The sequence below is a fragment of the Eleginops maclovinus genome, chromosome 22 (genome assembly GCF_036324505.1).
Source record: "Eleginops maclovinus isolate JMC-PN-2008 ecotype Puerto Natales chromosome 22, JC_Emac_rtc_rv5, whole genome shotgun sequence".
NCBI classification, from domain to species: domain Eukaryota; kingdom Metazoa; phylum Chordata; class Actinopteri; order Perciformes; family Eleginopidae; genus Eleginops; species Eleginops maclovinus.
In genome coordinates, this window is record NC_086370.1 from 7,834,640 (window position 1) to 7,862,355 (window position 27,716).

Below are 27,716 nucleotides of genomic sequence, written 5' to 3' on the forward strand. Positions count from 1 at the left end.
AAGGGGGAGCTGTAATGTTCTTTTGTTCAAGGTTGAAATAAGCTTGTAATAGATGTTAGAGGATTCCTTCTGTGTTGTCAGTACATAAATAGTTAAGGTATTTTTGTTTTGTCAGGTGAGTAACATCCCATTAGGTGTTGATGTTGACAGCTGTGTTTATACAGCCATAACAAAGATACTTTTCACTTGACTTGATCTTATGCATTGTTAAGGGCTTCACTTACACTTCACCTACAGTCTGCAGTGGCTGCCCTAAGGCCTGTTAAAGGTGCAAGTACAGCCCACAAGAGAGGACGTGTTTCATTCAGTCAGGACTTTTTCTCTCCACTTTCAGCAGAGATCCTCTGGCAGGAATTCAAGTTTTGGGAGCGGCACATTCCACATCCTGGGATTTAGCTCTACCATAAATGGTAAGCTTGCATATAAACACGGTGACGTACCGGCAGACCGACATCCCTAAAACAAACACAGGAGCTCATCTGAGAGGAGAAAAACGTGAAGAGGGATCACTCTGCTACGATATTAGATTATTTTCATTGAGGTGACAAGTACAAGCTGCAAGAGGGCATCTTTTCAAAGCATTTTAAGAAGTAGATCAAACCAAAATGATGTTTGGTTAATGAGATACTCGCCCCGTGTTACTTTGAATTTGTGAAGGAACATTTAGTTTTTCTCGCATCGTTCCAAGGAGAAGGAAAAACTAATTGAAAGTACTTGAATAATAACATTTAAGTATATGGGGAACACCATTAACAACAGGAAAAAATGATCTGTTTATAAAGTTATATATGTTGTTCCGTGCAATTCAAATAATTTACATCTCTTTTCAAATAAATGTGTTTAAGCTTTTTAAACACAGCTGCCGAATGGTTGTTTTGGTACTGAATATTTCTTTAAGCTCCATTAAGATATTATTTAAATGTTAGTCATATCAAAACTAAACACATTTGATTTCCATTTATTGAACATGTTTCAAATTATTGGTGAATTTTGGTGTAATTTGCTGGTTTGGGGTCAGTTTGAAAAAAAAAAAGTTTCTGATCCCCTAATGAGGATATTCAACTACAGCCACCAACCAACATTCAAAGACAAACTGTCATGTCGAAAATAACATTACATATAACTTGTGTGCCTGTGAAATAACAGTATGGATTGGTGTTGGTGTGCCAATGTTTTCCGGAACAACATTGATCTTCAATCAAGAGATAACACACAGGAGTCATTCCAAAAACAATGGGGAAACGGAGGGTACGATAACACTTTCTCTGCTGTTGTATTTTTTATCAGGACAGAACAAAAACAAAGTTCTGAGTCATTTTTGAATGTGTGTGTGATGCAATGAAATGTGTATTCTTCATTTAAAGGATTATTAGTCAGACTTTAACTTCTATTTTTCTTGTTGTAAATAAATGCCAAGAAAATACCAAAACCAACAATGCAGTTTGTCTCACTTTCTGACTGCTCTCTGCTCTTCGATGTTTAACTTTAAAATGTATTGTTTCGTTTTTATTTTTACAGACAACCAAAAAGCCCTAATTAAGCCGGGCACAGCAGTTTTTAGCTAATGTTACTTAAACAGCTGAGTGTTTTAGGTTTGTTGGACCCTATTTTAGATGCAGTCCCGAAGTTTAACACTCAGTTAAATATTTACAGCTGCAGTAATTTGTATATGGGACTGACTCCAAAACGCAAACAGTGCCCAAGTGTATTGTCTTAAGGGAACATTAACACCCAGTGGACCCCATTTATGTGTGTTTAATAGTTTTTGGCCCAGAGGAATACTCTTTATTTGGCCATGGGTACATATTATAAGGATTAAGTAATTGCTAGATTTAGTCTTTTAGACAAATGGTTGGTTATATAAAGGGTGCTTTTTCTGGGGCTCTTTCTCCCACCAGGACATACTCACCTGACATCCCTGAAAGTCTGGCCAGTTCCCCGTAAATAATACGGAGTGATCCATCTTTTCGATACACGATCTTTGTGCTCTCACTTATCAGCGTGGAAACTTCAAAATCTATTCGTCTGACCGTAACCTGAGGGTCCACCTCCTCTGATGCTGCGGCTCTAACTCTGCCTATCGATCATTGCATATGTCATATGCTGTAGGAAGTGAACTGTTGGTCTGAGGCAGAGCTTTAAACACCGTGACGACTCCGCTAAAAACGAACATTAACGGTATGCCTCTCCGGGTAGTCGTGAAGGGGCCTGGACCCTGGGGCTTCAGGCTGGTTGGCGGTAAGGACTTCGAGCAGCCCCTGACTATTTCCCGGGTAAGTGTGTTACTGTTAGCTGCTCCATTATAACTCAGTGTAACCACACCTGGGCTAGTGCCGACAAAGCTTTCACCTCGCGCTGTGTCCTCTCGGACACACTGCTATTTAAAGTTAGCTGGTGTTAACAATAGGCTAACGTTACTTCATAGAGTATAAACTATTGTCACACATGTAGCTAACTTGAATTATTGTTAAGGTGGCATGTTGTACTTTCAGCTACTGGCATTAAAGACTTTGCAGCGTTCTAATACTTTTTGTAGCTTCATTTCCTTATTTCAGTTTCAATGTTATCTTTTCTGCCGGTGAATTATGATTGTATACGTTACTTTAACTGTAAACTTAAATGTATGCAACAAGTTAAACACAAAAGTAGGCGAAGTATAACTTTCATAATGTCTGCAGACTTTCTGGTAACTTTCAGCTGTCATAATTCTTTTAAAAGTCATACATTCAAAGTAAAAGGATTATATGGGTGAAATAATCTGTTATATTTGACATCCCTGAGTGTCCCTGAACGCCTCTTCGTCTGACCTTAAAGTTTCTGCAGCCCATTGTGTTACTTCACAACAGAACTTAAATGCAAATCGTTATTAAACATCATACACTCCTGTGGCAGTAATGGCTCTGAGTATGAGGCTCCACTGTGTACTTTGCCTGAGTGTCGGCTGCTGTTCCTGTTGTAAATGTTGTTACCGTGGTCGCTACACTCCACCCATGGAAAAGTGATTAGGAATTCCTGAACTGCGCTGGAGTTTCTCTCTGCCTCCTTTTGTTTTCTGACTGAAACACCTCTGCAAGTGGCTTTTGTCCATGTTTACTGTAAACAATGAGATGTGTATGAGGGTCAGAGTTAAACTATACAGCAGTAGGATTAAACTCTCAATAGAAAATAAGATTTCAGACTATAAACGCATATCTGACTGTACAGGGAATCAAAGGTGTGGTTTACAGATATTAATGATTCAAGATATTATTGCTAAAGTAGTGTCATATAACAAGTTCATCTTTTAATAGAAATATGTATTTAAATAAAAGTGCAATTTCCAATCATCAAATAAGGTTCTAGCCAACCATGATTTTCATTATCAATTAATCTTCTAATGTAATTGATACTGAAATGTAATCGTTTGCTTTATAAAACCTAAATAAAACAATACATTTCCATCCTGTTTTCTCCAAATCAAAGTTGATCTCTTTACATGTTGTCTTTCTCAGCAACCAAAGATATTAAGTTTGATATGATATAAAACATAGAAAAGCAGAAAATCTCCATATTTCAGAGTCTGAAAACAGCATTTTGTCTTTGTTTTGCAAAAAAATTACTTTAAGGATGAATCGCTTGTCAAAATATTTTGCGCACATTTTTTTGTTGCTCTTATATTTGATTTATGGTTGCCGTTCTATGAGTTAAGTACCTTCACACTCTATTATCCCAGCTTCCATACAGCCCAAAAATAGTTTTGTTTTCCTCTCATTAATCATGTGTCCTGTGTTGTAGGTCACCCCGGGGAGTAAAGCTGCCCAGGCCAACCTGTGTATTGGGGACATGATCCTGGCGATTGACGGAGAACCGACGGAGCACATGACTCACTTGGCAGCGCAGAACAAGATCAAGGGGTGCATCGACGAGATGGTGCTCTCCGTAGACAGGTGGGCCGTAGCTTCATGTGCCAGTCTGATCTGCATAGCCGCGGGCCTGAAAAACCCTGAGTAATACGAGGCAGCTGCAATCCAGGTGTTCAGGGAGTGACGTGATGTTTATTCATCGTTCTTAAGTCTGTCTTTTGTTGCACTTGAGTTTGAGAAGTGTATGTATGCCAAGCTTTGTAGTAAAACTGTGCTGTGTCAGTGCATTACACCATCACAGGATTTCAAGTAGCAAGGGTGTCGAAACAGGTTGAAGCAAGTATGTTTGTTCAAATTAAGAGGGAATGTGTGAATGCAGGGTGAGGTAAACTCTCAGGGAAGCTGAGCTTAAGGACGACCATGCAAGGGGTCTGTTGCATTCAAAGACACAGGCATGGCATGTTTGTGCGCAGCTACACAGGTACAAAACTTTCTTTAATTTAAAGCTAAGGTTGTGATCTTGTCCTCCTCTTTCCTGCAGGTCGGAAACTAAATTGTGGTCCCCGCTTTCATCTGAGGAAGGGAGGACACATCCGTACAAGATGAATCTGGCATCAGAGCCAAAGGTGTGTGTCTACCAACTCAACATCAAACAGGATTATTTTTTTGAAATGACTTCCTGTCCTCTTTAATTCAGCCTGTAACTTGAATCTCTACAGGTAGCTATAGAGTTTCTGGAAGCCTCCGCGTTCATTTCCCACCACGCCCACTGAGCCTCGTGGGTTGATTTTCTTTCTTTCTTTTATACTTCCAGTGATGAGGTCATTGTTTACTTCCCAACAGGAGGTTTCCTAGGAGACGGTAGTTTATCTGCCAACTCTGACGCAAGCCTCAGTTCCTGCCCACTAATCGGAAAGTTGCGGCCAAAGTGTGAATTCATGTAGGCTGTGTGTGTGTGTGTGTGTGTGTGTGTGTGTCACAGGTCACAGATGTTTTTTCTAACACCACAACTCATGTTTGGAAAGCTTGGAGTCGATCACTTCACTGTTTTAGTGCTTTAAACCAATGCTTCTTACATCTAGGGCTATTGGTTGATGCTAGTTTCAGCGTGTCAGTTTAAGACTCTGGAATATTCTGCAATTTCTTTGTCAGAAGCTTGAAGCATGAGCTATTTGTGGAGGCATTTCCGTGTTCCCACTGAGAAGCATGAGCCACTTTGATGGGATGCCAGTGTCATGACGTAATTGCCTTTAAAAAACATTAACTATAATTAAGGCCAAATCCCCAGTCTACATTATCCTGCTAAATGATGTGTGACTGAGTCAAACTGGAAGCAGCAGTCAAATGGCTTTCAGCTGAGCAGATTCAGTGCTAAAATCTGTGGATGCAACATTTTAGTTTTCATCGTTGGAAACACCAGAGGTTGGGTGTTTTCAGATGTTGAGTAATATTTCGTAAGAAGATATCCTCTGCATGTTTGTACATGTGCAAACTTATGAAAAGTGACTCTGAAAGCGTCAAAGTAGCGACCACCGCTGCACTGAGTTTGCACCGCGAGTGTTGCATGTTTCAGACTGAGTGTGTGAGCTATGTCACAGATATCTGCGCTCACTGCCTTGATGCTTGGTCACTCACACAAAGCTTTAACAGCACAACTTTTCCCATAATTTCTCATACAGGAGGTGAAACACATCGGCTCGACCCACAACAGGAGTGCTCTGCCCTTCAGCGGTTTCGGCCCCAAAGTCGTCACCAACCAGTACAACAGCCCCTCCGGCCTCTACTCCTCAGAGAACATCAAGGACTTCAACTCGGCCGTGGACGAAGTTAAAACCATCGCTGCAGCCAATGAGCCCAGCAACAGGTGAGACCAAATAGAAAACATAGATCGTCTTCCTTACTGTTTTATATTAACATAAGCAGAACTGTGTCTCGTCGCTGCTTCCACACACTTTAAAAGGCTGGCGCTGTGGGAATTGTAGTAGTCATTTTCCATGGACTACAGAGGTCATCACTAGGAGGCAATATTATTTATAGTCTCACCTGCAGGAGATGAGGCTTGCCATGCTCCTTGAGAAACCGACAGGAGTACCAGCATAGAAGAAAAGCAATGTAGTGCTGAAAAAAGATGTATATCCACATCAGTTTACGCTATATATATTTGGAAAATAAACGTGAAAGTTAGCTCTTTTCAACCTGTTCTGTTTCTTTAATCAGACTCGATAGTATTCTTACCTCCCGGAAACGCAGAAGGTGATGTCGATTGGTTAGTTTGTTTGTGTTGTTGTGTCAAAACAAACTATCCCTTTTTTTAAAACTCAAAAGTCACACAGGATAGATCTAATGAACTGTTGGAGGACCAGAAGCTCCTGTTCTGCAGTAAGTAATATTACAGTGTCGGTCAATGGAGTCCGGTTGCTTCAGTTCCTAGTATGAAGGCCAGTCTGACGCAGGATATAGTAATTAAATCATTCTAAGATAAAGGGGACTCTTAAAATGATATACATTTTATTAGGTGTTTTTAAATAACTTTGCTCCTGCCTCCGTACACTGCCGTACATCACTTTGCAGGTCAAAGTGTAACAGCAGGCTCCATGCCCTAAAGGCTTCAGCTCAGTGTTTCCTGTCACACACTTCTTATTGATGCGTTTCCTCAACAGATTCCTCTTCCATCAAACAACTTTATTAGGTTAATATTTAACATGCAAGATGTATCTTAAGGGAAAACATTCAAGCTCTTAAAAGAGTAGTAATGCATCTGATGATCAGTAAGTCTATTGAAAACCCAAAGGTCTCTGATGATAGTCTGCTTCTATCTGCTGCTGTAACTGATTATTATTGGTTTTTCTGATTAGTTGCTCGGCAAGAATTGAGTTTGACAGATTATGGCCAGCTCCTGAATAGCAACGTGTTTTTACAAGTTATACTAAAGATGAGGTAATCATCGCTCAGCTAAAGGCAAATACAGTTATAGTATTTCACTTAACACCTCCTTTAAGACCGGGAGAAGATGACGCAGGAGTAAAGTATATCACAATAACATGAACAACAATATTTGACAGTGTTGCTTGGGGACTTACTTAAAATGTTCTAATTCTTCTGTAAGTCCTATAGTGTACATGAGCAAGCTGCACAAAGGTTTGGTTATCTCGAGGACTTTTATAACTCTTATTGCATCAACATCAGGAATAATGAAAAGCTGTCTAGCCTTTTGCATCCTGTGGCTCCTGCAGACATATTGAAATGTGTGTTCTTGCTTTGTAGAGCTCCGTCAGATCCTTCGCAGGCGGGTAAGCTGCCAGCTGTAGTCGCAGACTCCGAAGTGTATAAGATGCTGCAGGAGAACCAAGAGTCTGATGAGCCTCCCAGACAGTCTGCGTCATTCAAAGTGCTTCAGGAGATCCTCGAGACAGGTACACATCGGGATTATTCCTCACAGCTCCCTCAGAGAGCAATAGAGCAATTCACTTTGGCCATGTTTCACTTTCTTTTTTAAGATAACAGATTACTCGGGTGTTTAAAATGACAAATCCTATGCTACATGCGTGTGGAACCAGTGAAACCTAAATGGATTGATCATGTGTGTGTGTGTGTGTAGGTGACCCTGATAAACCGTCTGGGTTCAGGAGTGTGAAGGCACCCTCAACGAAGATCGCATCCTCAGTGGGGAACATGGAGAAGTTGCCCTCCTGTGACAAATGTGGATCCGGGATTGTGTGAGTATTTATGATTCCTCAGTAATGTTTGACAGCTGAGGAGGTAGAACGGTGTTTATGGCTCCCTCGGAATCTAATCTCCAGACGCCAGTTTCAATGACGCCTGTTAATGTTGCGTAGTGTTTTTTACACTTAAAATGCTCATTGTCACAAAATGTGACGCAACACAAAAGGCCTCTGTGTTGTGTCTCTACTGGAGTTTGTCTCCCCCTTGTGTCTGAAATGAGTTAAGACCAATACCGGAGTGTTGTGGCAGCAGTCGCCTTGAATCGCCCATTAAACTATATTCTTTTCTACATTTTCAACCTAATTGGAGTAACTGTTTTGGATGTAATTTCACTTTAAAGTAAATTCTAATTGAAGGTACAGGTAGGGTTTCCTAAAATCACTCGTAAAAGTTGATTTAGTTGTGACACTCTAGAAGTGAGTGACGGTGTCTGTACCTGCAGCCCTCTCCTTGGGTGTTCTCTTCTCTTTAAATGTTTCTGTGTTTAACGTTTTTTTGGGGCGCAGACCTTTTCTATTAAAAAGCTAACAACCAGGTTTGAGATCAGAAAACGCATTCAAGAGGATGCTATTAAAAAGGCAGACACAGACTTGTTGAGACGGTATGATGGCCAACTTTAAATGTTGTGTTTAGTCATTGTGCCATTTTATCATCCACTTACTGAATTATGTGTCCAGACACTCTTAATAACTTTCTGGTTCAGAAAGATATACGAGTTCTATTTCAGAATGAGCCTAGTAGTTTCTACAATCTTGATTTTTTTTTGCATAACTTGCATGATTGTAGTAGCAGGTACAATATTATCAGCCTTGGTTCAGGTTAGGACTTATTTTCATACAGACTTAAACTATTTCCTGGCATAGTTAGCAGCATTTTATCTGAAACATATTGGCTGGAATGTCTGTCCCACTTTGTTTCCTCACATTTCTATCTACTGTCTCTCTGATAGAGGCATAAAAACACCAAAGCATGTGATGTGAAGATGTATGTAAGCAAAACCCCAGTCTGTGAAGTCTAGTAAAGCATCAGATGGATGCCAATTCTTTTGGAACACAATTTTGTAGCAGTCATATATCCATGTCCTAATGTCCAAAGACTCGCAGGGTTGCTTCTTACATTTCACAGTGCACATAACTAATCCAAATATTTGAAATCCAGTTCATGGATAATTGCCTGGATGAAGTAAATAACTGTTGAATAAAGTTAAATTTGCTCTTTATATCTCTCTTTCAGGGGGATGGTGGTAAAGCTGAGGGACAAGTTCCGTCACCCCGAGTGCTACACCTGCACAGACTGCGACGTCAACCTCAAACAGAAGGGACATTTCTTTGTGGAGGACCAGATTTATTGTGAGAAGCACGCACGCGAGCGAGTGACTCCTCCTGAGGGCTACGACGTGGTCACTGTGTTCCCCAAGTAGAGCGCTCGCTGAGCTCCGCCTCGGACTACACACCACTATACGACAGCATGACATAATCCCAGACATTACAGCATTTAGTAGCTCATGCTACTCCAAAAACTTAAAATTTGTCTTCTCCCATTATGCTTCAGAGCAGACCCTGGTAGGCTGGACGGTAAACAACTACATCTTTAGAAATGTTGATTTGCACATTGACTTTGGCATCTACAAAAGGAAAATATGAAATAATGGCATTTATTTTTTTCTTCCTATAAAAGAAAATAACTTCCATTTGAATGACCGCCACTGTTTAAATAATATTTGTCCCTGTACATGTTCAGTATGCTCTTTTTGAATCATGGAAAAAATGAAAAACCACTTTTCACCACGTTTTCTACAATTTTAATAAATAAATAGACTTTTATGCAGCAAAAACAGCTCAAAATAACATTTTGAATGTCTTTACCAAATAAATATTTTTAGCTTACACTAGTTGTCTTGTCTTCCTAAATCATTGAACATGCTTCATGCTCTTTCAGAAAAACATCAACATTTGAAGTGCAACAGGGTCATGAAATCATGTGAAAACAAAGAAATGGCCTTTAAGGACAGTTGTGATTTTCTTTGTAAAGTACTTTTGTTTTGTGAACTCGGGTAAGGTGCTTTTGTAAGATCTGATTGGGCAGGAGCTTGAGAGTGAGTGGCCAATTAGGATCTCAATCAGAGACGTCACTGCATGTGTTTTTGCCCTTGATTGCTGAAGGGAAACACCTGCTCTGATGTCCCGAAACTGTATGTGTGTGGGAGAGAAACATGCCTGAAAGTGTTCAGCTATAAAGAGCAATGCAGTTTTATGTTTTCAGAGTTTCCCTCAAAATTCTGTCACTGCCAAGAGTGTTTGTATTTCTCCACACACAATGACTCGATGTAAAAGGTGACAGGGAAAACACTGGATTGATCTCTTGTTAAAATATTACACTTCATTTGATGAGAGGGGGGGTAACAGTTTCTCGGTTCAAACTCAGCTGAGGTCGCACACTCTGCAGGTGAATCCCACTCCGCCGAGGAAACACTGGTCGGGCTGCTCAGACCGGACCCCCCCTGCAGGTACCCACGCTGGTCGGCCATGCGCAAGGTCTCAGTCAAAGCCCAGATGTAGTTGTGGGCAAAGCGCAGAGTCTCGATCTTGGTGAGCTTCGCGTCCTCGGGCAGCGCAGGCAGGATGCTCCGCAGCGCGTCCAGGGCCGAGTTCAGGTTGTGCATCCGGGAGCGCTCTCTGTCGTTGGCCTTCACTCTGCGCCGGCCCCGCGGCTCACCTCTGCTTTTCTGTTTCACATGTTTTACTGCGGGGGGTTCACCCCCTGTGCCAGTGTGTTGTTTCCGAGGGAAGCTCTCCCCGGAGTCCTCTGCAGTTCCACCAGCTGAAGGTGGAGAAAACCTGCTGCGCGTCACTGCGTCTCTGGATGTGGGCAGGTCAGTGGATGCGCAGGGAACTTTAGGAGACATTCTGAGTTGAAATATAATTGAAATATTATGAATACTCTTGTTCATGACCATAAACATAAAAGGATTGTTCGATAGGTTAACAAAAGTGAAATAACTTAAAGTAAAAAGTGATTAAGTTTTGTTTGTTTTAAGGTAGAAACCTTTTCTAATAGTTTTTAACAGGTTTGTAAACAATAACAATAATAAAACGTATTTACTGCAGGTTTTTACATTGCAAAAATATAATTTATAAGAAATGATGCATAGAATTGCAATTGGATCTAAAAATCTTGAGATCATACACCACATTTGAAAGACTTTAGGATGGATGGGTATATTTGCACTTACCTGACAGGTGATGCTTGGATAGGGATCCTCTCTTGTAAGCTGGAGGCAGCACTCGCTGTAAGTGTGCAGCTGACAGTGAGGGATAGATGCGCATCTCTGCTATTTTATATGGCCTTTATCTTATCTCTGTGCAGGGAGGACGCCTGAATCAACAGCGCCTGTCAGGAGCCAATCAGCGTCCAGGCAGCGCGTCCTTCACCCTCTACCCCCTCACTCTCAGGCTTCACACTTATATTTCTTTGTGTATTCTTTGTTATTTCTAATCAATTACATGTGTGTGGTATAAAGTGCCATGCATGTATGCCAGGGTAACCATAACTTTATGCTAAAACCTGAGAGACATCAAAATGTATTTCACTTTTTCCAAAAGACTTCAAACTCAGGGATCATTCAGAATCACCACTTTTCTGAGCTACTTCTCCCTGATAACTGTCGATAGATTCCTATTATATGTAATAACATCCTGTCACTCATACACTTGGCTGATTGTCGTACCATTTTTGCGCAAATTCTTTTAATTAGAATGGAATTGTTAGAAATATTTAACTCATCACTGCAAGTCTCTCCCAAAATTAATTTAGCATGAAGTGTGAGTTTGCTTTTGCAAATGTTATCAGATCTCTCTCTTTAAGGATACTTGTAATGGCACATTTTACGCACTCGTGTTTTTGGCACATGCAGTGCTGGGTGCATAGTGGCCATGGGAATATGCCAAAACTGGCTTCCAAAATCATCTTTAAGTTCACCATAGTTGTAAAAATTGAGGTTAAAAAAACTTGACAGTGACGATTCTTTTGAAAATAATTGTTTAATATAGAGTATGCTGTTGCGTATTTTGGAGTGTGCGCATATCACACGACTTGTTGGAATTCACTTACTCTAAACTGTTGTAAAAAAAAATGTAAGCCACATTTTCTTTTAATAGGTCACTCGTCCCTGTTTGCTTAAAAAGTCGGATCGATATCAAAGAAAAAGTCGTTTTTATTCCTATTTATTTGGACAAACATTTGCTTAATGCGTTAGAGCGCAAAGCTCACGTTGTTGGATAAAGACAATTACGCATGGGGCCCCCAAACACATAGTGTATGAGAGGGTGAAACCCGTTGTGCGAAGTGATAGCACAAAGGCTCTGGTCGTGTGACACGACAATTAAAGGTGGATTTCTCCTGTAGTGTGAGCTTATATGTGTGCGTTATGACATCTCCAAAAACATGTCCACTATCGCCACAACTTGGGTACGCATTACATTTTATAATGTAACTTTGCTTTTAGAAAGTTAAAGATTACTTAAATATGTCAACAACATGCAGACACGTTTCAGTCGTGATGGTGGGGGAGGGGAAGTGTGGCAGAGCTCAAACATGATTTACAATGGCCAACAAAGGATCACAAAAAGCTCTCCTTAACTTTCTGTCTAAATATGTGTTTTGGGAACAATCTGATAACCATATGCTTTCAATAAACTGGACAAATACACCCGTGAGATACGAGATGGTGCTTTGCTGTTATAAAAGGCACGAAAAGTCTAAAGTAAACTAAATATTACCACTTTACAAATAATCATTTGTGCCAAATCCATATTCGGATATCGTGGACAGGTGTTGGTTTGAAGTTGTCAGTGTCTCCCCTTGATTTTTTTATCAGTGTGCTGTAGTGTCCTGCTTGTTATGCAAAGTGTAGGCAAACATAAGCGCCCAGTTGCTGTGGAAATAGCAGATATCGGAGCAGACTTGCTACGAAAAGTGATTTAACAATATTTAACAATAAACTGAGCAAGCTCCCGAGCAGGTGATACCTGCCCGATGCTCCTGATTAATACTTCCTCTACCACTTCACTTTACAGTCTCCTTTGCTTATTTATTATACGAAATCTATTTATTATTATTTTAGCAAACAGAGGTACCAGGTGGGGCTTTATTTTCGTCTTCAGCTTTTTTGTTTGAAGGACGTTTTGAGGGGGGCAATCAAAGTCCAACAACTCGCTGACCAGATTGTTGTCATCCCAAACTAGCAGCGAAGCCATTCAATGTGCCCCCCTCCTCTTCTTCTTCCTGGCAAAGAGCTGCCGGGAGAGAGAGAAAAGGAAAAAGGGAAACTTCTTCAAGAAAGAAAAAACATCTTAAAAACATTTAATTGCAACCCGGATGCCATATGTACACCTCTTGTGAAACCCCTCAACAATGTGACTGCCTTTTAGAAAGTATGGAGTGCGCCTTTGGAGACGTGTGCGCTTTGGAGAGGTGCGCGCGTCGTGACCGGAATGACCCTGAACACACTTTACACAAGAAGTAATTCACTTTTAATGTGCTTTGGAGCTTCCTTTCACAGGCAATGCATTGTACCGCTCACCTCAGCTTTAGAAGACAGTGTATGCCAATTACAGTGGAATAGCGGTCCTATGGACACAGTTTGTCTTTTCTAAAGGTTGTAAGCACGAATAGGGCTGTGGCTGCACGTCGCCCTCTTTCACCCCCTAAACTAATGCACCATGCTTTTTCTTTCTTCTAATAGTCTGTTTACGATGTTACACCTTGAGTTCATTAGGGACTCAAAGGACACATGTGCACCTTTTTTCTTTCTTTCTTTTTATTTATTCATTTTTAACATGAATGTTCAATTAAAATGTAGCCATAAAAAATAACTATTGTATATCCACTTAACTTTTTGTAAAAAACAAAAACAAAAAACGGATTCACAAAAGTGTTTTTTAGTGGCTTTTAGTTTGAAAGTCTCTCGTCAAATTCAATAGTTCTGCGATAACTGGGAAAAATATTTAGTAGGATATACATTACATATCTTATACATTCAATAATTCCTCATTGCAATCGATTTAAGTTGATCACACACAATCAATTATGTTGCTGAAAGGTAAGGGAACTTTATCAGGTTAGTATATGTGTTCCTGGTGGACCTGCATTATAATTTTGTAATACTCTAAATTGAAATTACTGGTGAAAACAACAGAATAATTGTTGGAGTAAGGCAGCCAACTCTGAAATGTGATAGCTTTCCAATCCCAAGAAAATATAATTAGCCTAAATTACCTTGTTTACAGATGTTACAATTAACTATCGAATAAAGTTTATTTTTATGTTGGTCCTTTTCAAATGTGCACATGGAGCTGTGTGGTCAAGGGTCATTTTATCACTTTGGACCCTAACCAACACAAGCCTGCTTGTTTTTAATGATGATGATCAGGAATATTTCACATTAAACACTCAGAGCCCCTCCGGCGAATTTCACTCACTGCATATTATGTTTAAAGGGGCCCTATTTTTAGTTTTAGGGGGTTTCCGTTCTCGTTAGTGTGTTTTATAGGTAGCTATTTGTAAAAGTAAATTGTCTGAAAATGATAAAATCCCGAAGTTCCCAACAAAGGGAAATTACCTCCCACACACTCTCTGCCTGGAACGCCTCAGTTGGACTCCTTTGTTTACTTCCACAACATAGTGACATCGCTACGTAACACTCATGCTTCTATTGACTTGCACTCCAACACATTGTACGGGATAAGGAGCGGGACATCTCTAATCGGACATCTCTAATCGGTTGATCAATAACGACAAATAACCAATCAGAGCAGACTGGGCTCTGGTTTCAGACAGAGGGTGAAAAGACAGGCAGCATAAGAAAAATAAACCACTTTTTGAACATTAAAGCATGTAAACATGTCACAATAATGAACCTTGATATGAACATACTAGGGCCCATTTAAAAATGTTGCTCTATCTATAATATCAACGTTTTTATTTGAGTGATAAAATAATTCCTTTGTTGATCAAAATACAGCAGTGTTCTCACTTTTCTAGTACAGCTTAAGTGTTAATAATACATTAAACAAACACCCCCCTTCCAAAGAACGTAAACTATATGAACTAGAGAAGAGCTTAGTATGTGCAGCATGTGTCCTCTTCATGTTATTGTTGGAAGTGAAGCTGCAGTGACAGTGCTCGGCCGCTCTGAGACGCTGTTAACCCTCCTGAAAAGAAAACAACATTTCATCTCATTACCAAAGCAGCAGAAACGATGCATTCACATGCCGTCAAATATGTGGAATCTATAAGTAGAATAAGGTCAAACAGCCTTATACAACTGTATGCCACATAATTATCGCCATCTTCTAAACGGAGAACTTACAGTTTGATTTATGGTACCTAAACGTACATTTTATGTTTGTGTCACAAAAGAGTAGCTAGCAGAGTCGTTCAATACCACGCAATTCGTCATAATTAACATTAAACAATAATTTGAATATCAATCGTGTATCATTCATAATGTTCTACCCATAGAATACCGATTTCACAGCATTGAATAATCTGCACAAATGTATGTTATATTAGGATTTTCCCAGAAATAATTGTGGCTGCTTTTAGGCCAATGCATAACATAAGGAATAAGGACATTTTAGTTGTAGAATTGAACAGTGTATTGCAGTAGAAACTGACTTAATTTCTATGTTTTCACTGTTTTGGAATAGATACATAATTGTTCTTAGCTCATCAAGATTGATCGATACAACTATTAAAGAATGATAGGCCACTTTACAAATGATAATGTGTCTGACTTATATATATATATATAAAATCTGATTCTGTAATTTTTTTTATATTTATGTACAGTGCACTGAATGTGACAGGGTGATGGAGTTCACTAAGAGCAAATAAAAGCAGCATTGCTTCTTTCCTAACTCCTTCAGTTGTGGAAGTCAAAACGTGCGCTGCTCCTCTTTGTTCAGGGGTAGATCTACAAACCATGCGGCGCTGCATAGACAGCCGTCTCACGGTTATCCACAGCTTTGTCAGCTCTACACATGCTCAGACCGCGCGCAGCTTTCTGGGTACTTCCTGACTCAGGGTTAGCTTGCTGCTGTGTTTGTTAGTAGCATGTAGATGAGAGCCGAAGATTCGAAGGCAGGCTTGCTGGAGGTGACTTTCCTGAGAAGCAGACAAAAACTAGGGCTTTCAGCGAGACTTTGCATCGACAAAATGGACTACTGGGTAAGTGTCATTTCACTTGTGCCTGGTTTTACGCACAGGACGGTGGCAGGGATGCTACAAGACGCTTAAAGCGATCAAGACTTGTTTACCAATAGTAAAGTGAGCTAGCGAGCTGCCTAGTTTTCCTCTTAGTCATGCTGCACGTCCACAAACAGTGTGTTTGACTGTGTCCCCTGATAAGAAAGCCTTGGTTTACCGATTTATGTGTGTTTCTGAAGAAACCTTTACAATATATTTAGACTTTAAAACTCCTGTAGTTGGATAGCCACAGTATATTTTCAGAAATATGAAGACATTAACAGAAAGTGTAGAAGGTGCTTCCTATACTGGACTTCATGTAAAGCATCTTAATAAAAATGTAATTTGTTTTTAATGAGATGTTTGCTTGTAGGGTTTGCAGCTCCTTCTTATTGTTTATTGTAGCAGCCAGCCTCTGTTTAAAATTAGAGATCCTGCCATACTTAAACCTGCAGGAAGCTTAAACAAAGCATTACTTTTAGTCCTGCCACCAGAGAGCTTTTCAGATTTGTTCGATTTTCCTTAAAGGAGCAGAATCTAGTTTGTGGATAGTAGACACCAGACAGGGACTCAGCACTAGGGGGCAGCTAGTCTGACACATATCAGCTGTCAGTGCAACATTTACCTCCAAACTGTGTCACAGGGACTCCTCTTGATCGTTTTGAGGATGAAGAAGTATCTCAAAAAGCTTGCTTTGGGCCTTGTAAACGGTTAAAGAAAATAAGTAATTATCTCCCTCTCAATGATTTCTGGATCCCTCTTTGACTTGCGGTGTTGCTCTCAGTCTTGTTTCCCCTTGATGTATCCAGGAGCAGCCACCTCACACCCAGTACATTTCCATGAGAACATGACCTCCCCTCTGAGACAACAAAAGCTCTCCTTACAGAACAGCCAAATGTTGTACGAGGGAGAGCAAAGGAATGGGCGTCCAGTGTTTGACAATAAGTGGGACAATACTGGAGCAAGTGTGTTTGTGTGAACTCTGTATTAGTTTTCCTGAGGCAAAGAAAGAATCGAATGGTTTGGTAAAAGGACCCGAAGGCAAACATATAGACGGAAAGTGAGTTGGATAACAAGCACAGAGGCTTGTATCTTAAGGATCAGACTTGCCTTTTGCACTGATGTGAGATAACGCAGTTTAATCTTTTTCTTTATGGCAGATACGTGACAGCGATCAGTACTATGTTTTATACCGGCACGCTACCTTTACTCACAAACATGACCCCTATTATGAAAACCCAAGTGAAGCCTCACCATAAACACATAGTAATGGCTTTTTGTGTCCATTGTTTCCCACCTCTTTGCAGCTGATCTGGTCAAACCTGAATAAGAACATGTTATCCTAACAGGCAGGTATGACAGCTATAGACTAAGCAGAGGGGGGGGACTCCTGTTCCTCACTGACAGCCCTCCATTCATTCACAAACAATTTCATATCCTCATTATCAAACGCCTAAAACCAGGATTCTTTGAATTACTTGAACACATCGTTTCAAAACCTTCTATTGCACAAGGGAACCTGCCTCATTGTGCTGTTATGTGATGTGTATATCCGGCGACGCAGACTGGGGTTGCTTAATATACTGTCTTTTGAACCTTAAGCTTTGATTGTGGCTGAGGTGGAGAAAACAAGGGTCCATCTTATCAAAATTGCCTGCTATTGTGTAATAAAAAAACACAGCAGAGGAGAGATAATGGAAAGATTATTTTACTGCACTTATGAAATAGTATGTTTGAGTCAGTTACTGCCATGTTGATCCCTCTAGGCTCAGGTATTCTTTTGAGAGTTGGGTTTAGATTGATAACAAAGGGTTCAGTGTTAATTGGTGATCAGGATTATATTCACAAACAGTTATTTAAGTTCTGACTTTATTGAGACCCATTTCCTGTCTTGTTGAAGCATGATTTGTTGCAAAACATCCCTCCACTGGCTGGATGTGTTGTTGCCGGTCTGGCTGCTGGGAGGAGTCTGCTGATAGACATGCAGGCAGCTCTCTCACTCTCACCTGGAGATCAGACAGGCGGCAGCTTTAGTCAGTGTGAGCAGGAACTGGACTCTGTAGGTCTGACAATGTCTCCTGATGTAAGTACTAATGTTTGGGATGTGTGAACCGAATACGAGTCTGAATTAATATCAATATTCTTAGTTAACAATATAAGGATTTTATAGTGGTCTTAATATTTTAGGGTTCTGTTACTGAAAGATAATTACTTCGGTGTCGTGGACTTTTGACTTTGACATACTGTGGATGTAGCTTCTAGCGTTGAGTTGTTTTGTTGGAAAAGTTAGTTTCTTGCCTTTAAAGTCTGTTGTTTGGAACATTTCTCTTTCTTGAAAGGGAGTTAGTGGACATTTGTTTCTGTTTCTTGGCGTAAATGTTGTTCATGTTTAGGAAAAATATATTTTTGGTTTGGAACAACTCAACATTTTTATCAAACTTGGACTGCAGTTTTCCATTTCCAGGGATGACACTAATGATGTAGGACTTGACTGTTAGAAAATGTAAACAGTGTGTTATGGGATAATACATACAACATGGGAACACATAAAATGCAGGTGCACATATCCTCACATTGTCTCAAGAAATCCAATAACAATTTGAAACATTTTCATAAAATGTGGTCATGATTGTGTTATGTCACTTTGCAGATGTATGGTTCTTTTGTTCTTCTTAATTGTTCATATTGTATTTGTATCTGGTTTTCCAGAGTGCCTTGGAGGTGTACAAGGAGATGGTGCTGCTGTACCTGGAGGAGGGCCGGCGGCAGGTGAACACACACTGCTCCGACCTGGAGCCATGGCAGATCATTGGCGTGACCGTCATCACCACTCTGGGAGCCGTCTGGATCAAAGGCTTCCTCTTCCAGCAAGAAAGTAATCTTTCACACGTGATACACAGCTGATAATTGGGGGGGGTTAATTAGATATGATAACACATTGAAATGTCGAGGCCATGTTCACAAAGCTTCTTGAGTCGCCTCATTCTAAAACATACATTTTTCACAGCATTATGATCTCTTAAATTAGGAAACACGACCGCACTGAGCACTAGATTATATTATACTAAGTAATAGAATCTCTTCGGTGCTATTACACATCCACTACTGACACTAGGTAAAAAAACACATCCTCATTTGACGTTCACTTCCTGTAGAAAGTAAAACACTTTTTTTTTAAATGTATGGAGCTTCTGGTGTTCTTGACTTCATTTTCTCCTAAGATTTATGTGTGTGCACATGGCACTGCAGCCTCATGCCCTGAAGTGGTGCTTGTGTTAACCTGCTAGTTAGAATCAGCTGGCACATTAATGGATGACAACAATGGGATTCATCTTTCTAAGAACTCTTGTACAAACAATTTGGTGGTTTGAGAACACGTCATGAATCTGATGGAATCAGAAATGTTTAGAAAGATATTTGCTACAATATTGGAGTTTGGCCGCCATACTGTTATTTGCTATCGTATTCTCTAAATGTAAACAGCAGCTTACTGGTTCATCTTAGGGACTACCTTTGAGTTGAACTTTCCCTTTTATTCTGAAGTATGTTCTAACAACAAGACTTTCTAGATCTGCTATCATCAATCAATCAGTGGTTGAATTCCTCTGGAACATAGTCAGCTCCACCTGTCTACTTCAGCTCGTAGAGAGTGAAACTGGGAGAAAGTGAGGCTTCATGGAGGACTCTTTATGTCTTCAGTACTTTCAGGGTCAGAATGAAAGGCTTTGTGAACATGGTAGCATTATTCATAGAGCACGCCTGGTCTTGACGAGTGATTATAAGTCATAGTCAGCTGTTCAATGTTTGTGGTTGGATGTGTGTGCAAGCCCATTTCACCACAGCTGCTGTCTCGTGTCTTTGGCCAACAGGTCTCCCGTCGCGAATCAAGAAGCTGTGCTTTCGACTCGTCAGAAAAATACCCTTTGTTGGTGCAACAGTAAGTATCAGTGGTAAATGACTTCCTTCTTCTCCCAGCAGATGTGCACTGAGTCACTCATGGATGACTGAGTACAGCTTGCAGAGGGGGCAGGGGGTAGACCTTTGGCACACTTTACATCATGCACTGGTGATAACAGTGTGTTACTTCTGGTTATTATGTCACTCACTTTATCAAAATTGTACAAAAAGAGTTGATAGCACAGACACGTTCTGGTCACGTTTACTCAGAGAAACAGTTGCATCACCATAACTCCTTTCAGGGAATAACATGCTTTACCTAACTTGTTGTTTTCCTCTTTTTATAACAGATCCAAAGCCAGCTCAACAAGGCTTTGGATGACATGTCTGCTAGTCTGTGTACCCTGAAGGAAGGGATGAGCTACACTAAGCAGCTGCCCTCTAAAGGCCTCTCCCAGAGCCAAGTGCTGGACAAGATCAGAGAGTATGAGACTCTGAGTAAGGCGGCATTCATTCCTGACCTTCATTATCTGTCTAGCTAAGACTTCCTGGAGAATATTTCATTACTGACTGTTCCCTTTTTTCATATTTATGATAAATCACTTGTGTCATTGCAGATGATGTGAAGTGGGAGAATGGATGTGTTTCGGGTGCAGTGTACTGGGGGGATGAGTCTCTGACCAATCTCCTGGTGAAGGTATGCATCTTTGTATACATTTCTGGACTTTGGCATTCCATGCGCAACTAGTCAAAGGCTGAACTTGAATACATTTGTAATGTTGGCTACAGTAAGCAGGACGGGACTGAATTCTTTCGTTTATCTTTTGTCCCTTTTGAGAAACAACTCTTGTTTATTCTTTCAAAAAAATCCACCCTGCTTTGTGTGTCACAGTAAGTAGTTGGAGCTTTTTAATAACTTGTATGTCTTCCTTCTCTTTCTTATGATTGTAGGTATATGGAGATTTTGCATGGAGCAACCCACTTCACCCTGACATTTTTCCTGGCGTAAGAAAGATGGAGGCGGAGGTTGTCAGAATGTCTTGCACACTTTTCCACGGTGGACCAAACTCCTGCGGCACAGTAAGTTATGATCAGCATAAGCTCACACATTGTATGAGCTGAGGATGGATAGAGCCAAAGCCTTTAAACCACTCTCTGCCTTTTTGTTTCCAGGTTACTTCAGGAGGAACTGAGAGCATACTGATGGCCTGCAAGGCGTACAGAGACATGGCGTATGAGCGTGGGGTCAAATACCCTGAAATGTAAGTGGAACTTTAAAAAATATCGTTGATTATGGTTTTAAGTCTTTTGGTTCTAAAACTGCTTTTTGAAAGGTCTCAATATTGGTTTGGATAAATCAAATAAATGTAGACTTTTTATATTGTATCATGATAGAACCTAGATACATTTGAAAAGAGATGGAAAAATAGGGTTTAGAAGAGCTTTCATAAATTGGTAAAATGTTGACATTTCTTGTAAAAGGTTTTATTTTCATTTCTCAACCGAGCAATAGTTGCAATCCAACTATTACAGAGCATTTTGGTTTCCATTTTAGTGTAGAACATTCTTTGGCTGTAATTAAGAATTTTGCCAGCTTATCAGTATTGCCACATTTTAAATTGGACAAGTTACCAGGAAAAAAACCTCAGGCCCTACTAGTGATATTTGTGATGCGTTTATTTTGCAAACTTCCTCAGTTTTAACACCAAAGCAAGCAAAAAAACCCCCTTTTTTTTTTAGCACATTTAGTTCCTTATGGCACAACACGTGAGCTAAACAGTAGTTGCAGCAACAAACACTAAGTGGATAATTCAAGAAAATAAATCAGACATAACACAGGTAACAGCACAGGCACAGAAATCATACATGCGAGTTAACACAATTAAATATGTAAAAAAAAAGAAAAGACATAAAGACTCGTAATCGACTAGTAGAAATTAGTGCGATGTTAATTTAAACAAAACATTAATTACATCCAATAATAATTGAGAACTACTGTTGTCCAATACAAATTAAAAACACTTATTAGTTCAAATCAATAAAATAATAACTTACAGCGACACAGCTGACATTTTTATAATATCTTATCTCAAGAAATTGTCAACCGTGATTTAAAATGGATATTAAAAAGATGAATACAAGAATGTATTTAAAGCTTGTTTTTGCCGTTTCTTCTACTTTCTTCAGTCTTGCACCTGTGAGTGTCCATGCAGCCTTTGACAAAGCAGCACATTACTTTGGGATGAAGCTTGTTCATGTCCCACTCGACAAGAAAACCATGAAAGTAGACGTGAAGGTGAGAATACATTAGACACAGCATGTGCTCATTGATTGCTTATTTACACATTAGTTATTCCCATAATTATTCTCTCTCAAGGCTATGAGGAGGGCCATCAACAAGAACACGGCCATGCTGGTGTGCTCGGCGCCTCAGTTTCCCCATGGCATCATGGATCCCGTTGAGGAAGTAGCCAAAGTGAGAAGTAGATACATTTCCCATAGAAAATGTTTTGAAATGAGAAGAAGGAATCTCTTAAACTTTCCCTCGCTGTGTTCCAGCTGGCGGTGCGCTACAGCCTCCCGCTGCATGTGGATGCCTGTCTGGGAGGTTTCCTCATTGTCTTCATGGCCAAGGCTGGTTACCCACTGGCACCTTACGACTTCAGGGTAAAAGGTGTAACCAGCATCTCTGCAGACACCCACAAGGTAAGGAGTGGTTGTTGATTCACTCCAAATAAATGCTGGTTATAAGCTTACCTACTTAAGAAAAAAACATCTTATAACAAACCCAGAAAATAAACATTTCCCTATTTGTAAACCACTAATTATGGAGTTTAAAGACCTAGGTTAAATCTCTACTGGCTCCTCTAGGCCCTACTTTTACAGCTATTCTAATACTCTGTTTCTACATTCTTCTCCAGTACGGTTACGCCCCTAAAGGCTCCTCAGTAATCCTCTACAGTGATAAAAAGTACCGGCACTACCAGTACTTTGTGGCTCCAGACTGGCAGGGGGGAATCTATGCCTCGCCCTCTGTCGCAGGCTCCAGGCCCGGAGGAATCATCGCCGCCTGCTGGGCAACCATGATGCACATGGGAGAGAATGGATACATAGACGCCACCAAGAAGATCATTAGCACAGCGCGCAAAATCAAAACAGAGTAAGACACACAGGTCTAGATTAGTTCAAAACAAGTTTTCAAATGATCACTTTCGACTTTTTAATTACTTTGTGCTTTTTTTTCTGACAGAACCTCCAAGATTAAAGGTGTGTTTGTGTTTGGGGACCCCGAAGTGTCTGTGGTGGCAATAGGCTCTGATGTTTTTGATATTTTCCGTCTGTCTAACGCACTTACAACAAAGGGCTGGAATCTGAACACACTGCAGTACCCATCCAGGTACGTATTGAAAGTAATATTTAACAAATGGAATATCTTCATTAGTATCCAGGAGTTTCAACTCTATGATGTCCTCTTTCACAGCATCCACATTTGTTGCACAGTCTTGCACACGCAGAAGGGGGTCGCCGATCAGTTTGTCAGTGATGTCAAAGAGCAGGTGGCCATCATCATGAAGAACCCCAAAGAGAAAACCACAGGAATGGTGAGTGGGCTCTTCTACACACGTGTTCATGCTGTATGCGTACCCTGATTATACAGTAAGTTTAAGTAGTAAATTACGATAAATATTTGTGTTCTAATCGAGGAATGTTTACATTTGATATCATGGAGAGTGAGTTTTAGCATCTTAAAACAAGCCAAAAGTATGGAAGCCCTACTTTTTTTTACCTTTCAAAACCTTTTTCACCACCTGTTCCACAGAAAAGGATTATTCTCTTAAAATGTATTTTACATTTTGTAAAAAGTGGAGAAAAATATTGATATCAGACTTAGAAACTGAATCACCACAATATGTTTTCACTTTTACTCTTAAGTACGAGGAGGCAGCAGCACTAAGCAAGTATATGAAACACACTGGTTCTTAAAGTACAGTATTGTGTAGGTAAATAGAACCAATAAACACTTTAGAGGATCTTGTATATAACCGTGCAGGATCTTAAAGGAGAATTCTACACTAAAAATAGATTTGTTGAGATTTTCATTGAACTGCAATGGAGTATGATATCAAAAGATGTATTGCCACTACAAAAAAGCAAGTCAAATGACACACATGGGGTGAGATCTTAAAATCATGAATTCACCATTGTGGTTTCATGGTCACAATCTCACAATTCACACCAGTTACAATTATTTTGAAAACAAAAGCTACCAAATACTCGAAAAATCCAAACTTCCAGTCAACGTACAATTACCCATTCCATTGACCTACATGTCTTTGTACTGTAGGTGGAAACAAGTAAGCGGATCTCACGCAAGTGTGAGATGGTAAAACTCACCTTTGTAGTGAGGCGTGACCAAGCAAGTCAAATATGTCTGTTAGTCTCTATTGTGTACCATGTTCTTTGTACACGTGGCATTTTGTTGCATGTGCTGTTTTTGTTTCAGTTTTAAATGTAGTGGGAACTGATGTCATGCCAGTCAGGTTTGTTAGAGTAATTGAATAACAGAAATAGAAACATGGAGCAAAATCTTGCTAAAATAAATAAATCCTGAATTTAGTTAATTATTTTTCATTATTAAGTATTATGGGAACTGCGGTTACACAATCATTAAAATCAACCAAATAAAAGGGGCGGGGGATATAGACGTACTGTATATACTCAGACAAAATCTGTTTTCTGAGTGTTGTTGAAAGTTTTGCTGGGAGATGTAAGAAAACAATAAAGCAAGCGCAAGTAGATATGGGAGGTTAATAATAAATGTTACTCTTTAGATATTTCCTGACATACTTTCAAACCAAAAACTGGTACATGTGGCATTTTGTTGTCTTTCTGCAAATACTGCATGTACTGTTTGTGTTTCAGTTTTGAATGTAGTGGGAACTCCAACCAACAGGCAAAACTTGCTCCATGTCAGTCAGGTTTGTTTAGAGCAATTGAATAACAGAAATAGAAACATGGAGCAAAATCCTGCTGAAAAAAAAAATCCTAAAGTAGATATGGGAGGTTAATAATAATTTCTTGCTATGCTTTCAAACCAAAAGCTTGTGATCATTCCACAGTGTAAGAGCAGTTTGTGTTTTTATATTTTATAACCTTATTTGCTTCCAAACCTTCGTATAAAAGCCATATAAGAGCAAGGTTGACGACACGCCATCCAAAGCATTTATTTGAAATTTCAAGTAGTATACTTTGTTAACGGTTGAAAACCTGCCCTGCTGCCTCGTCTTATCAGGTGTCATATACACCAGTGTCCTAAATCTACCTCCTTAAATAAACATTTTACATGGGGTGATCAAAAGCTGGGCACAGCAAGGCCCATGTAAACATAAATTATTTAACATACATATAAAAACAACCAACCACCTATTTAACATTATCTACCAAGTAAGATTTTTAACCTTAGCTCAAGGTTCACTAGGGCTTCAACACTTACTGACCAATTGTAAACCCCTTTGTGTCTTCCTGTTGTTGCAGGGAGCGATCTACGGCATGGCGCAGTCCATCCCAGACAGATCCATGGTGACGGAGATCTCCCGAGGTTTCCTGGACTGTCTCTACAGCACTGAGGTGTCCGTGTCAAACACCAGCCACATGAACGGCAACGGCAAAGCCCACCACTGAAGCTGCATGGGCCCCCCCCCACTGGTCTGAACCCCATTGCACGCAGGGAAACACGCTCGCCTCCTCCTAGAGTTTCGAACTAATCGTTCAACGGTTGCCTTATCCTGCACACCTACACCATACGGAAAACATCTGCAAAGATCTTTAAAGCACAAGCCATCATCATTGTAACCATCCTGTGTGTGTGTGTGTGTGTGTGTGTGTGTGTGTGTGTGTGTGTGTGTGTGTGTGTGTGTGTGTGTGTGTGTGTGTGTGTGTGTGTGTGTGTGTGTGTGTGTGTGTGTGTGTGTGTGTGTGTGTGTGTGTGTGTGTGTGTGTGTGTGTGTGTGTGTGTGTGTGTCGTTTTAACAGTTCATTTCAATTTTAGCATGTGTTAAATGTTGATGTTTCTCATAATCTCTACTGATGCATAGCAAAACCATTCCTTTTTTTAAATTTTGCTGCCGGAACATTTCAGCTTGTTGCCTGACTAACATGACTCTCAAAAACCACTGAAACCTGGTTAGTGACGCTGTGCTGCCCTCTAGCTTAAACCTGATGCAGTATGGTATCATCATCATGTGGTAATTCTCTGGCAGACAGCTTTTATAGTGTAAAAACTCTACGATGCCCCGACTAGAGTATATCAGGGTAATCTGTAAATCACTTGAACCTACAGCTCTGACGTTATGGTAGAAGTTTGTCTGTGAGCATGAGCATGCATGTTCTTTGTTTGTTGGCACTTAATGTGATGACTTTTTTCTTGTTTTAAGTCTGCTTTCGTGATCCATCGACAGTGATTGGATTTGTAGACAGAGGGAGAAAGATTTTGATAGTGGGAACTTTTAATGTCGTTAATAATTAATACAATTGTTGTTTAAAATTGAAAGGGTACAACTAGTCCCAAGGCCACGAATATAATTGTAAACTGCCTAAAAACGTATTGGACTCTTGGGGGCTTTTTGATTATTTTTTAATTGGAATTCCACAAATTATTCTTTTAAAGTAATGCAATTAAATTAAACTAATCAACCCTGGTCCTGTGTATACTATCTAGAAGCAGAAACTCAATAATCTGCAAAGTCTGCAAAAAGTCACTTGTCTATCACCCTAGTTTCTAATAATTTGTCTCCTAATTCAATCTACCTCAGTTTCTTCTCAATTAAAATGTCATTTATTCATCCACTGAAACACTTTCTAACAGGGCAAGTGTTATTTGTTTTCCTTTCTCACATAATCTTCACAGTATAAGGGCATACAAACTGTAATAAAGATAAACTATTAGACTGACAGATTCAATAGTTTATGTTGGGAGAAACCCACTCTCTGCCCTGTCTGAATGTAAATATATCCATTCAGCAGGATATGTACACATATACTAACAGTTGACAATGTAACAATGCATTCTGTAACACCAAAACATCTGTTCTTTTATTTGCTTTCCTAATATTGCTTGTTGAAACTATGTATTCCCATGAAATTATTTCCATGTTTGTGCAATATATAACTTTTCCTTTTGTGAAGTGAAATGAAGGGGACTGCTCAACTATAAATGTTTTAAGTCAATAGAAGCGTGACAGCATATCAGCCTTGTTAGTTAGTGTAATTTAACCATTTGTGTGATCACTGGGTGTGTATTAATCACTTACTTTGTGAGCTTTTGTGTTTCTACATACTGAGCATTTCTAAAGAGATTAGACATGAATGTATTTAGGTTTTTACATGTGCGGGATTTTTCAAGCTTTTAGTCAGTACCTGGTTAAATGGCTGATGACATCCCCACTAACGATTGTAGCTAATACCATCATGTGTTCATCCATATGTCTTTCAATACTGTGCCCAGTAACGGTGTGGATACCCATGCCTGTGCAAAAAAAGTTTTCCAGCAATGACTCATCCTGTTTGCTTTTGGAAAAATATCCTCAATAATTGTCTCTTTTGAATAAAAACATGTAATGCAACATCCTGTTTTAAGTGAAGATGACTACATCATGTAAAGGACTTTTCTTTAGGTCTGCAGAGAAGACCTAAATTGTGTTGCAGTAGACAATATTTGGCAATAATAAGCCTTCACCTCTGTGCCTTCAGAGGTTTGAACTCATGACATCATAGCAGATTTTCTGTAACATCCTCAGGGATTTGGCTTCATAGCTGCGACATAATTTATCCATGGTTCATTCAATCATGCACAGGGTGGACAGAGTAACTTTAACACAATTAACTACAACCATACATCAGTCTTAAGATGTTGCATTTTAAGTACAGAAGTCTTGATAGCTATTGGAATTTTAGTTTTAGCTAACTGGATTGCATTATTTTCTTACTGTTTTCCACCCCAGTGAAGTC

General features: G+C 39.8%; 2 protein-coding genes across 3 annotated transcripts; both read left to right on the forward strand.

Annotated features, from left to right (window-relative positions):
- The first annotated feature begins 1,966 nt into the window (after positions 1 to 1,966).
- On the forward strand, positions 1,967 to 9,453 carry pdlim1 (PDZ and LIM domain 1 (elfin)). Its single transcript, XM_063875212.1, has 7 exons — positions 1,967 to 2,273; positions 3,775 to 3,926; positions 4,384 to 4,468; positions 5,522 to 5,706; positions 7,107 to 7,255; positions 7,441 to 7,558; positions 8,799 to 9,453. The coding sequence occupies exons 1-7, from the start codon at positions 2,181 to 2,183 to the stop codon at positions 8,983 to 8,985; spliced, it is 969 nt and encodes a 322-aa protein (XP_063731282.1). The 5' UTR covers positions 1,967 to 2,180; the 3' UTR covers positions 8,986 to 9,453.
- A 6,151-nt stretch (positions 9,454 to 15,604) lies between these two features.
- sgpl1 (sphingosine-1-phosphate lyase 1) lies at positions 15,605 to 27,331 on the forward strand. Of its 2 annotated transcripts, none has more exons than XM_063874740.1 (14): positions 15,605 to 15,794; positions 18,522 to 18,687; positions 19,682 to 19,749; positions 20,060 to 20,207; positions 20,327 to 20,406; positions 20,661 to 20,789; positions 20,883 to 20,971; positions 21,897 to 22,005; positions 22,087 to 22,185; positions 22,269 to 22,415; positions 22,631 to 22,869; positions 22,960 to 23,106; positions 23,191 to 23,311; positions 25,245 to 27,331. In XM_063874740.1, exons 1-14 carry the CDS (start codon positions 15,687 to 15,689, stop codon positions 25,389 to 25,391), a joined length of 1,797 nt encoding a protein of 598 aa, XP_063730810.1. In that variant the 5' UTR covers positions 15,605 to 15,686; the 3' UTR covers positions 25,392 to 27,331. The 2 variants fall into 2 exon arrangements, with proteins under 2 accessions (XP_063730810.1, XP_063730811.1); XM_063874741.1 differs by lacking the exon at positions 15,605 to 15,794 and adding an exon at positions 17,694 to 17,895.
- Positions 27,332 to 27,716: the final 385 nt, after the last annotated feature.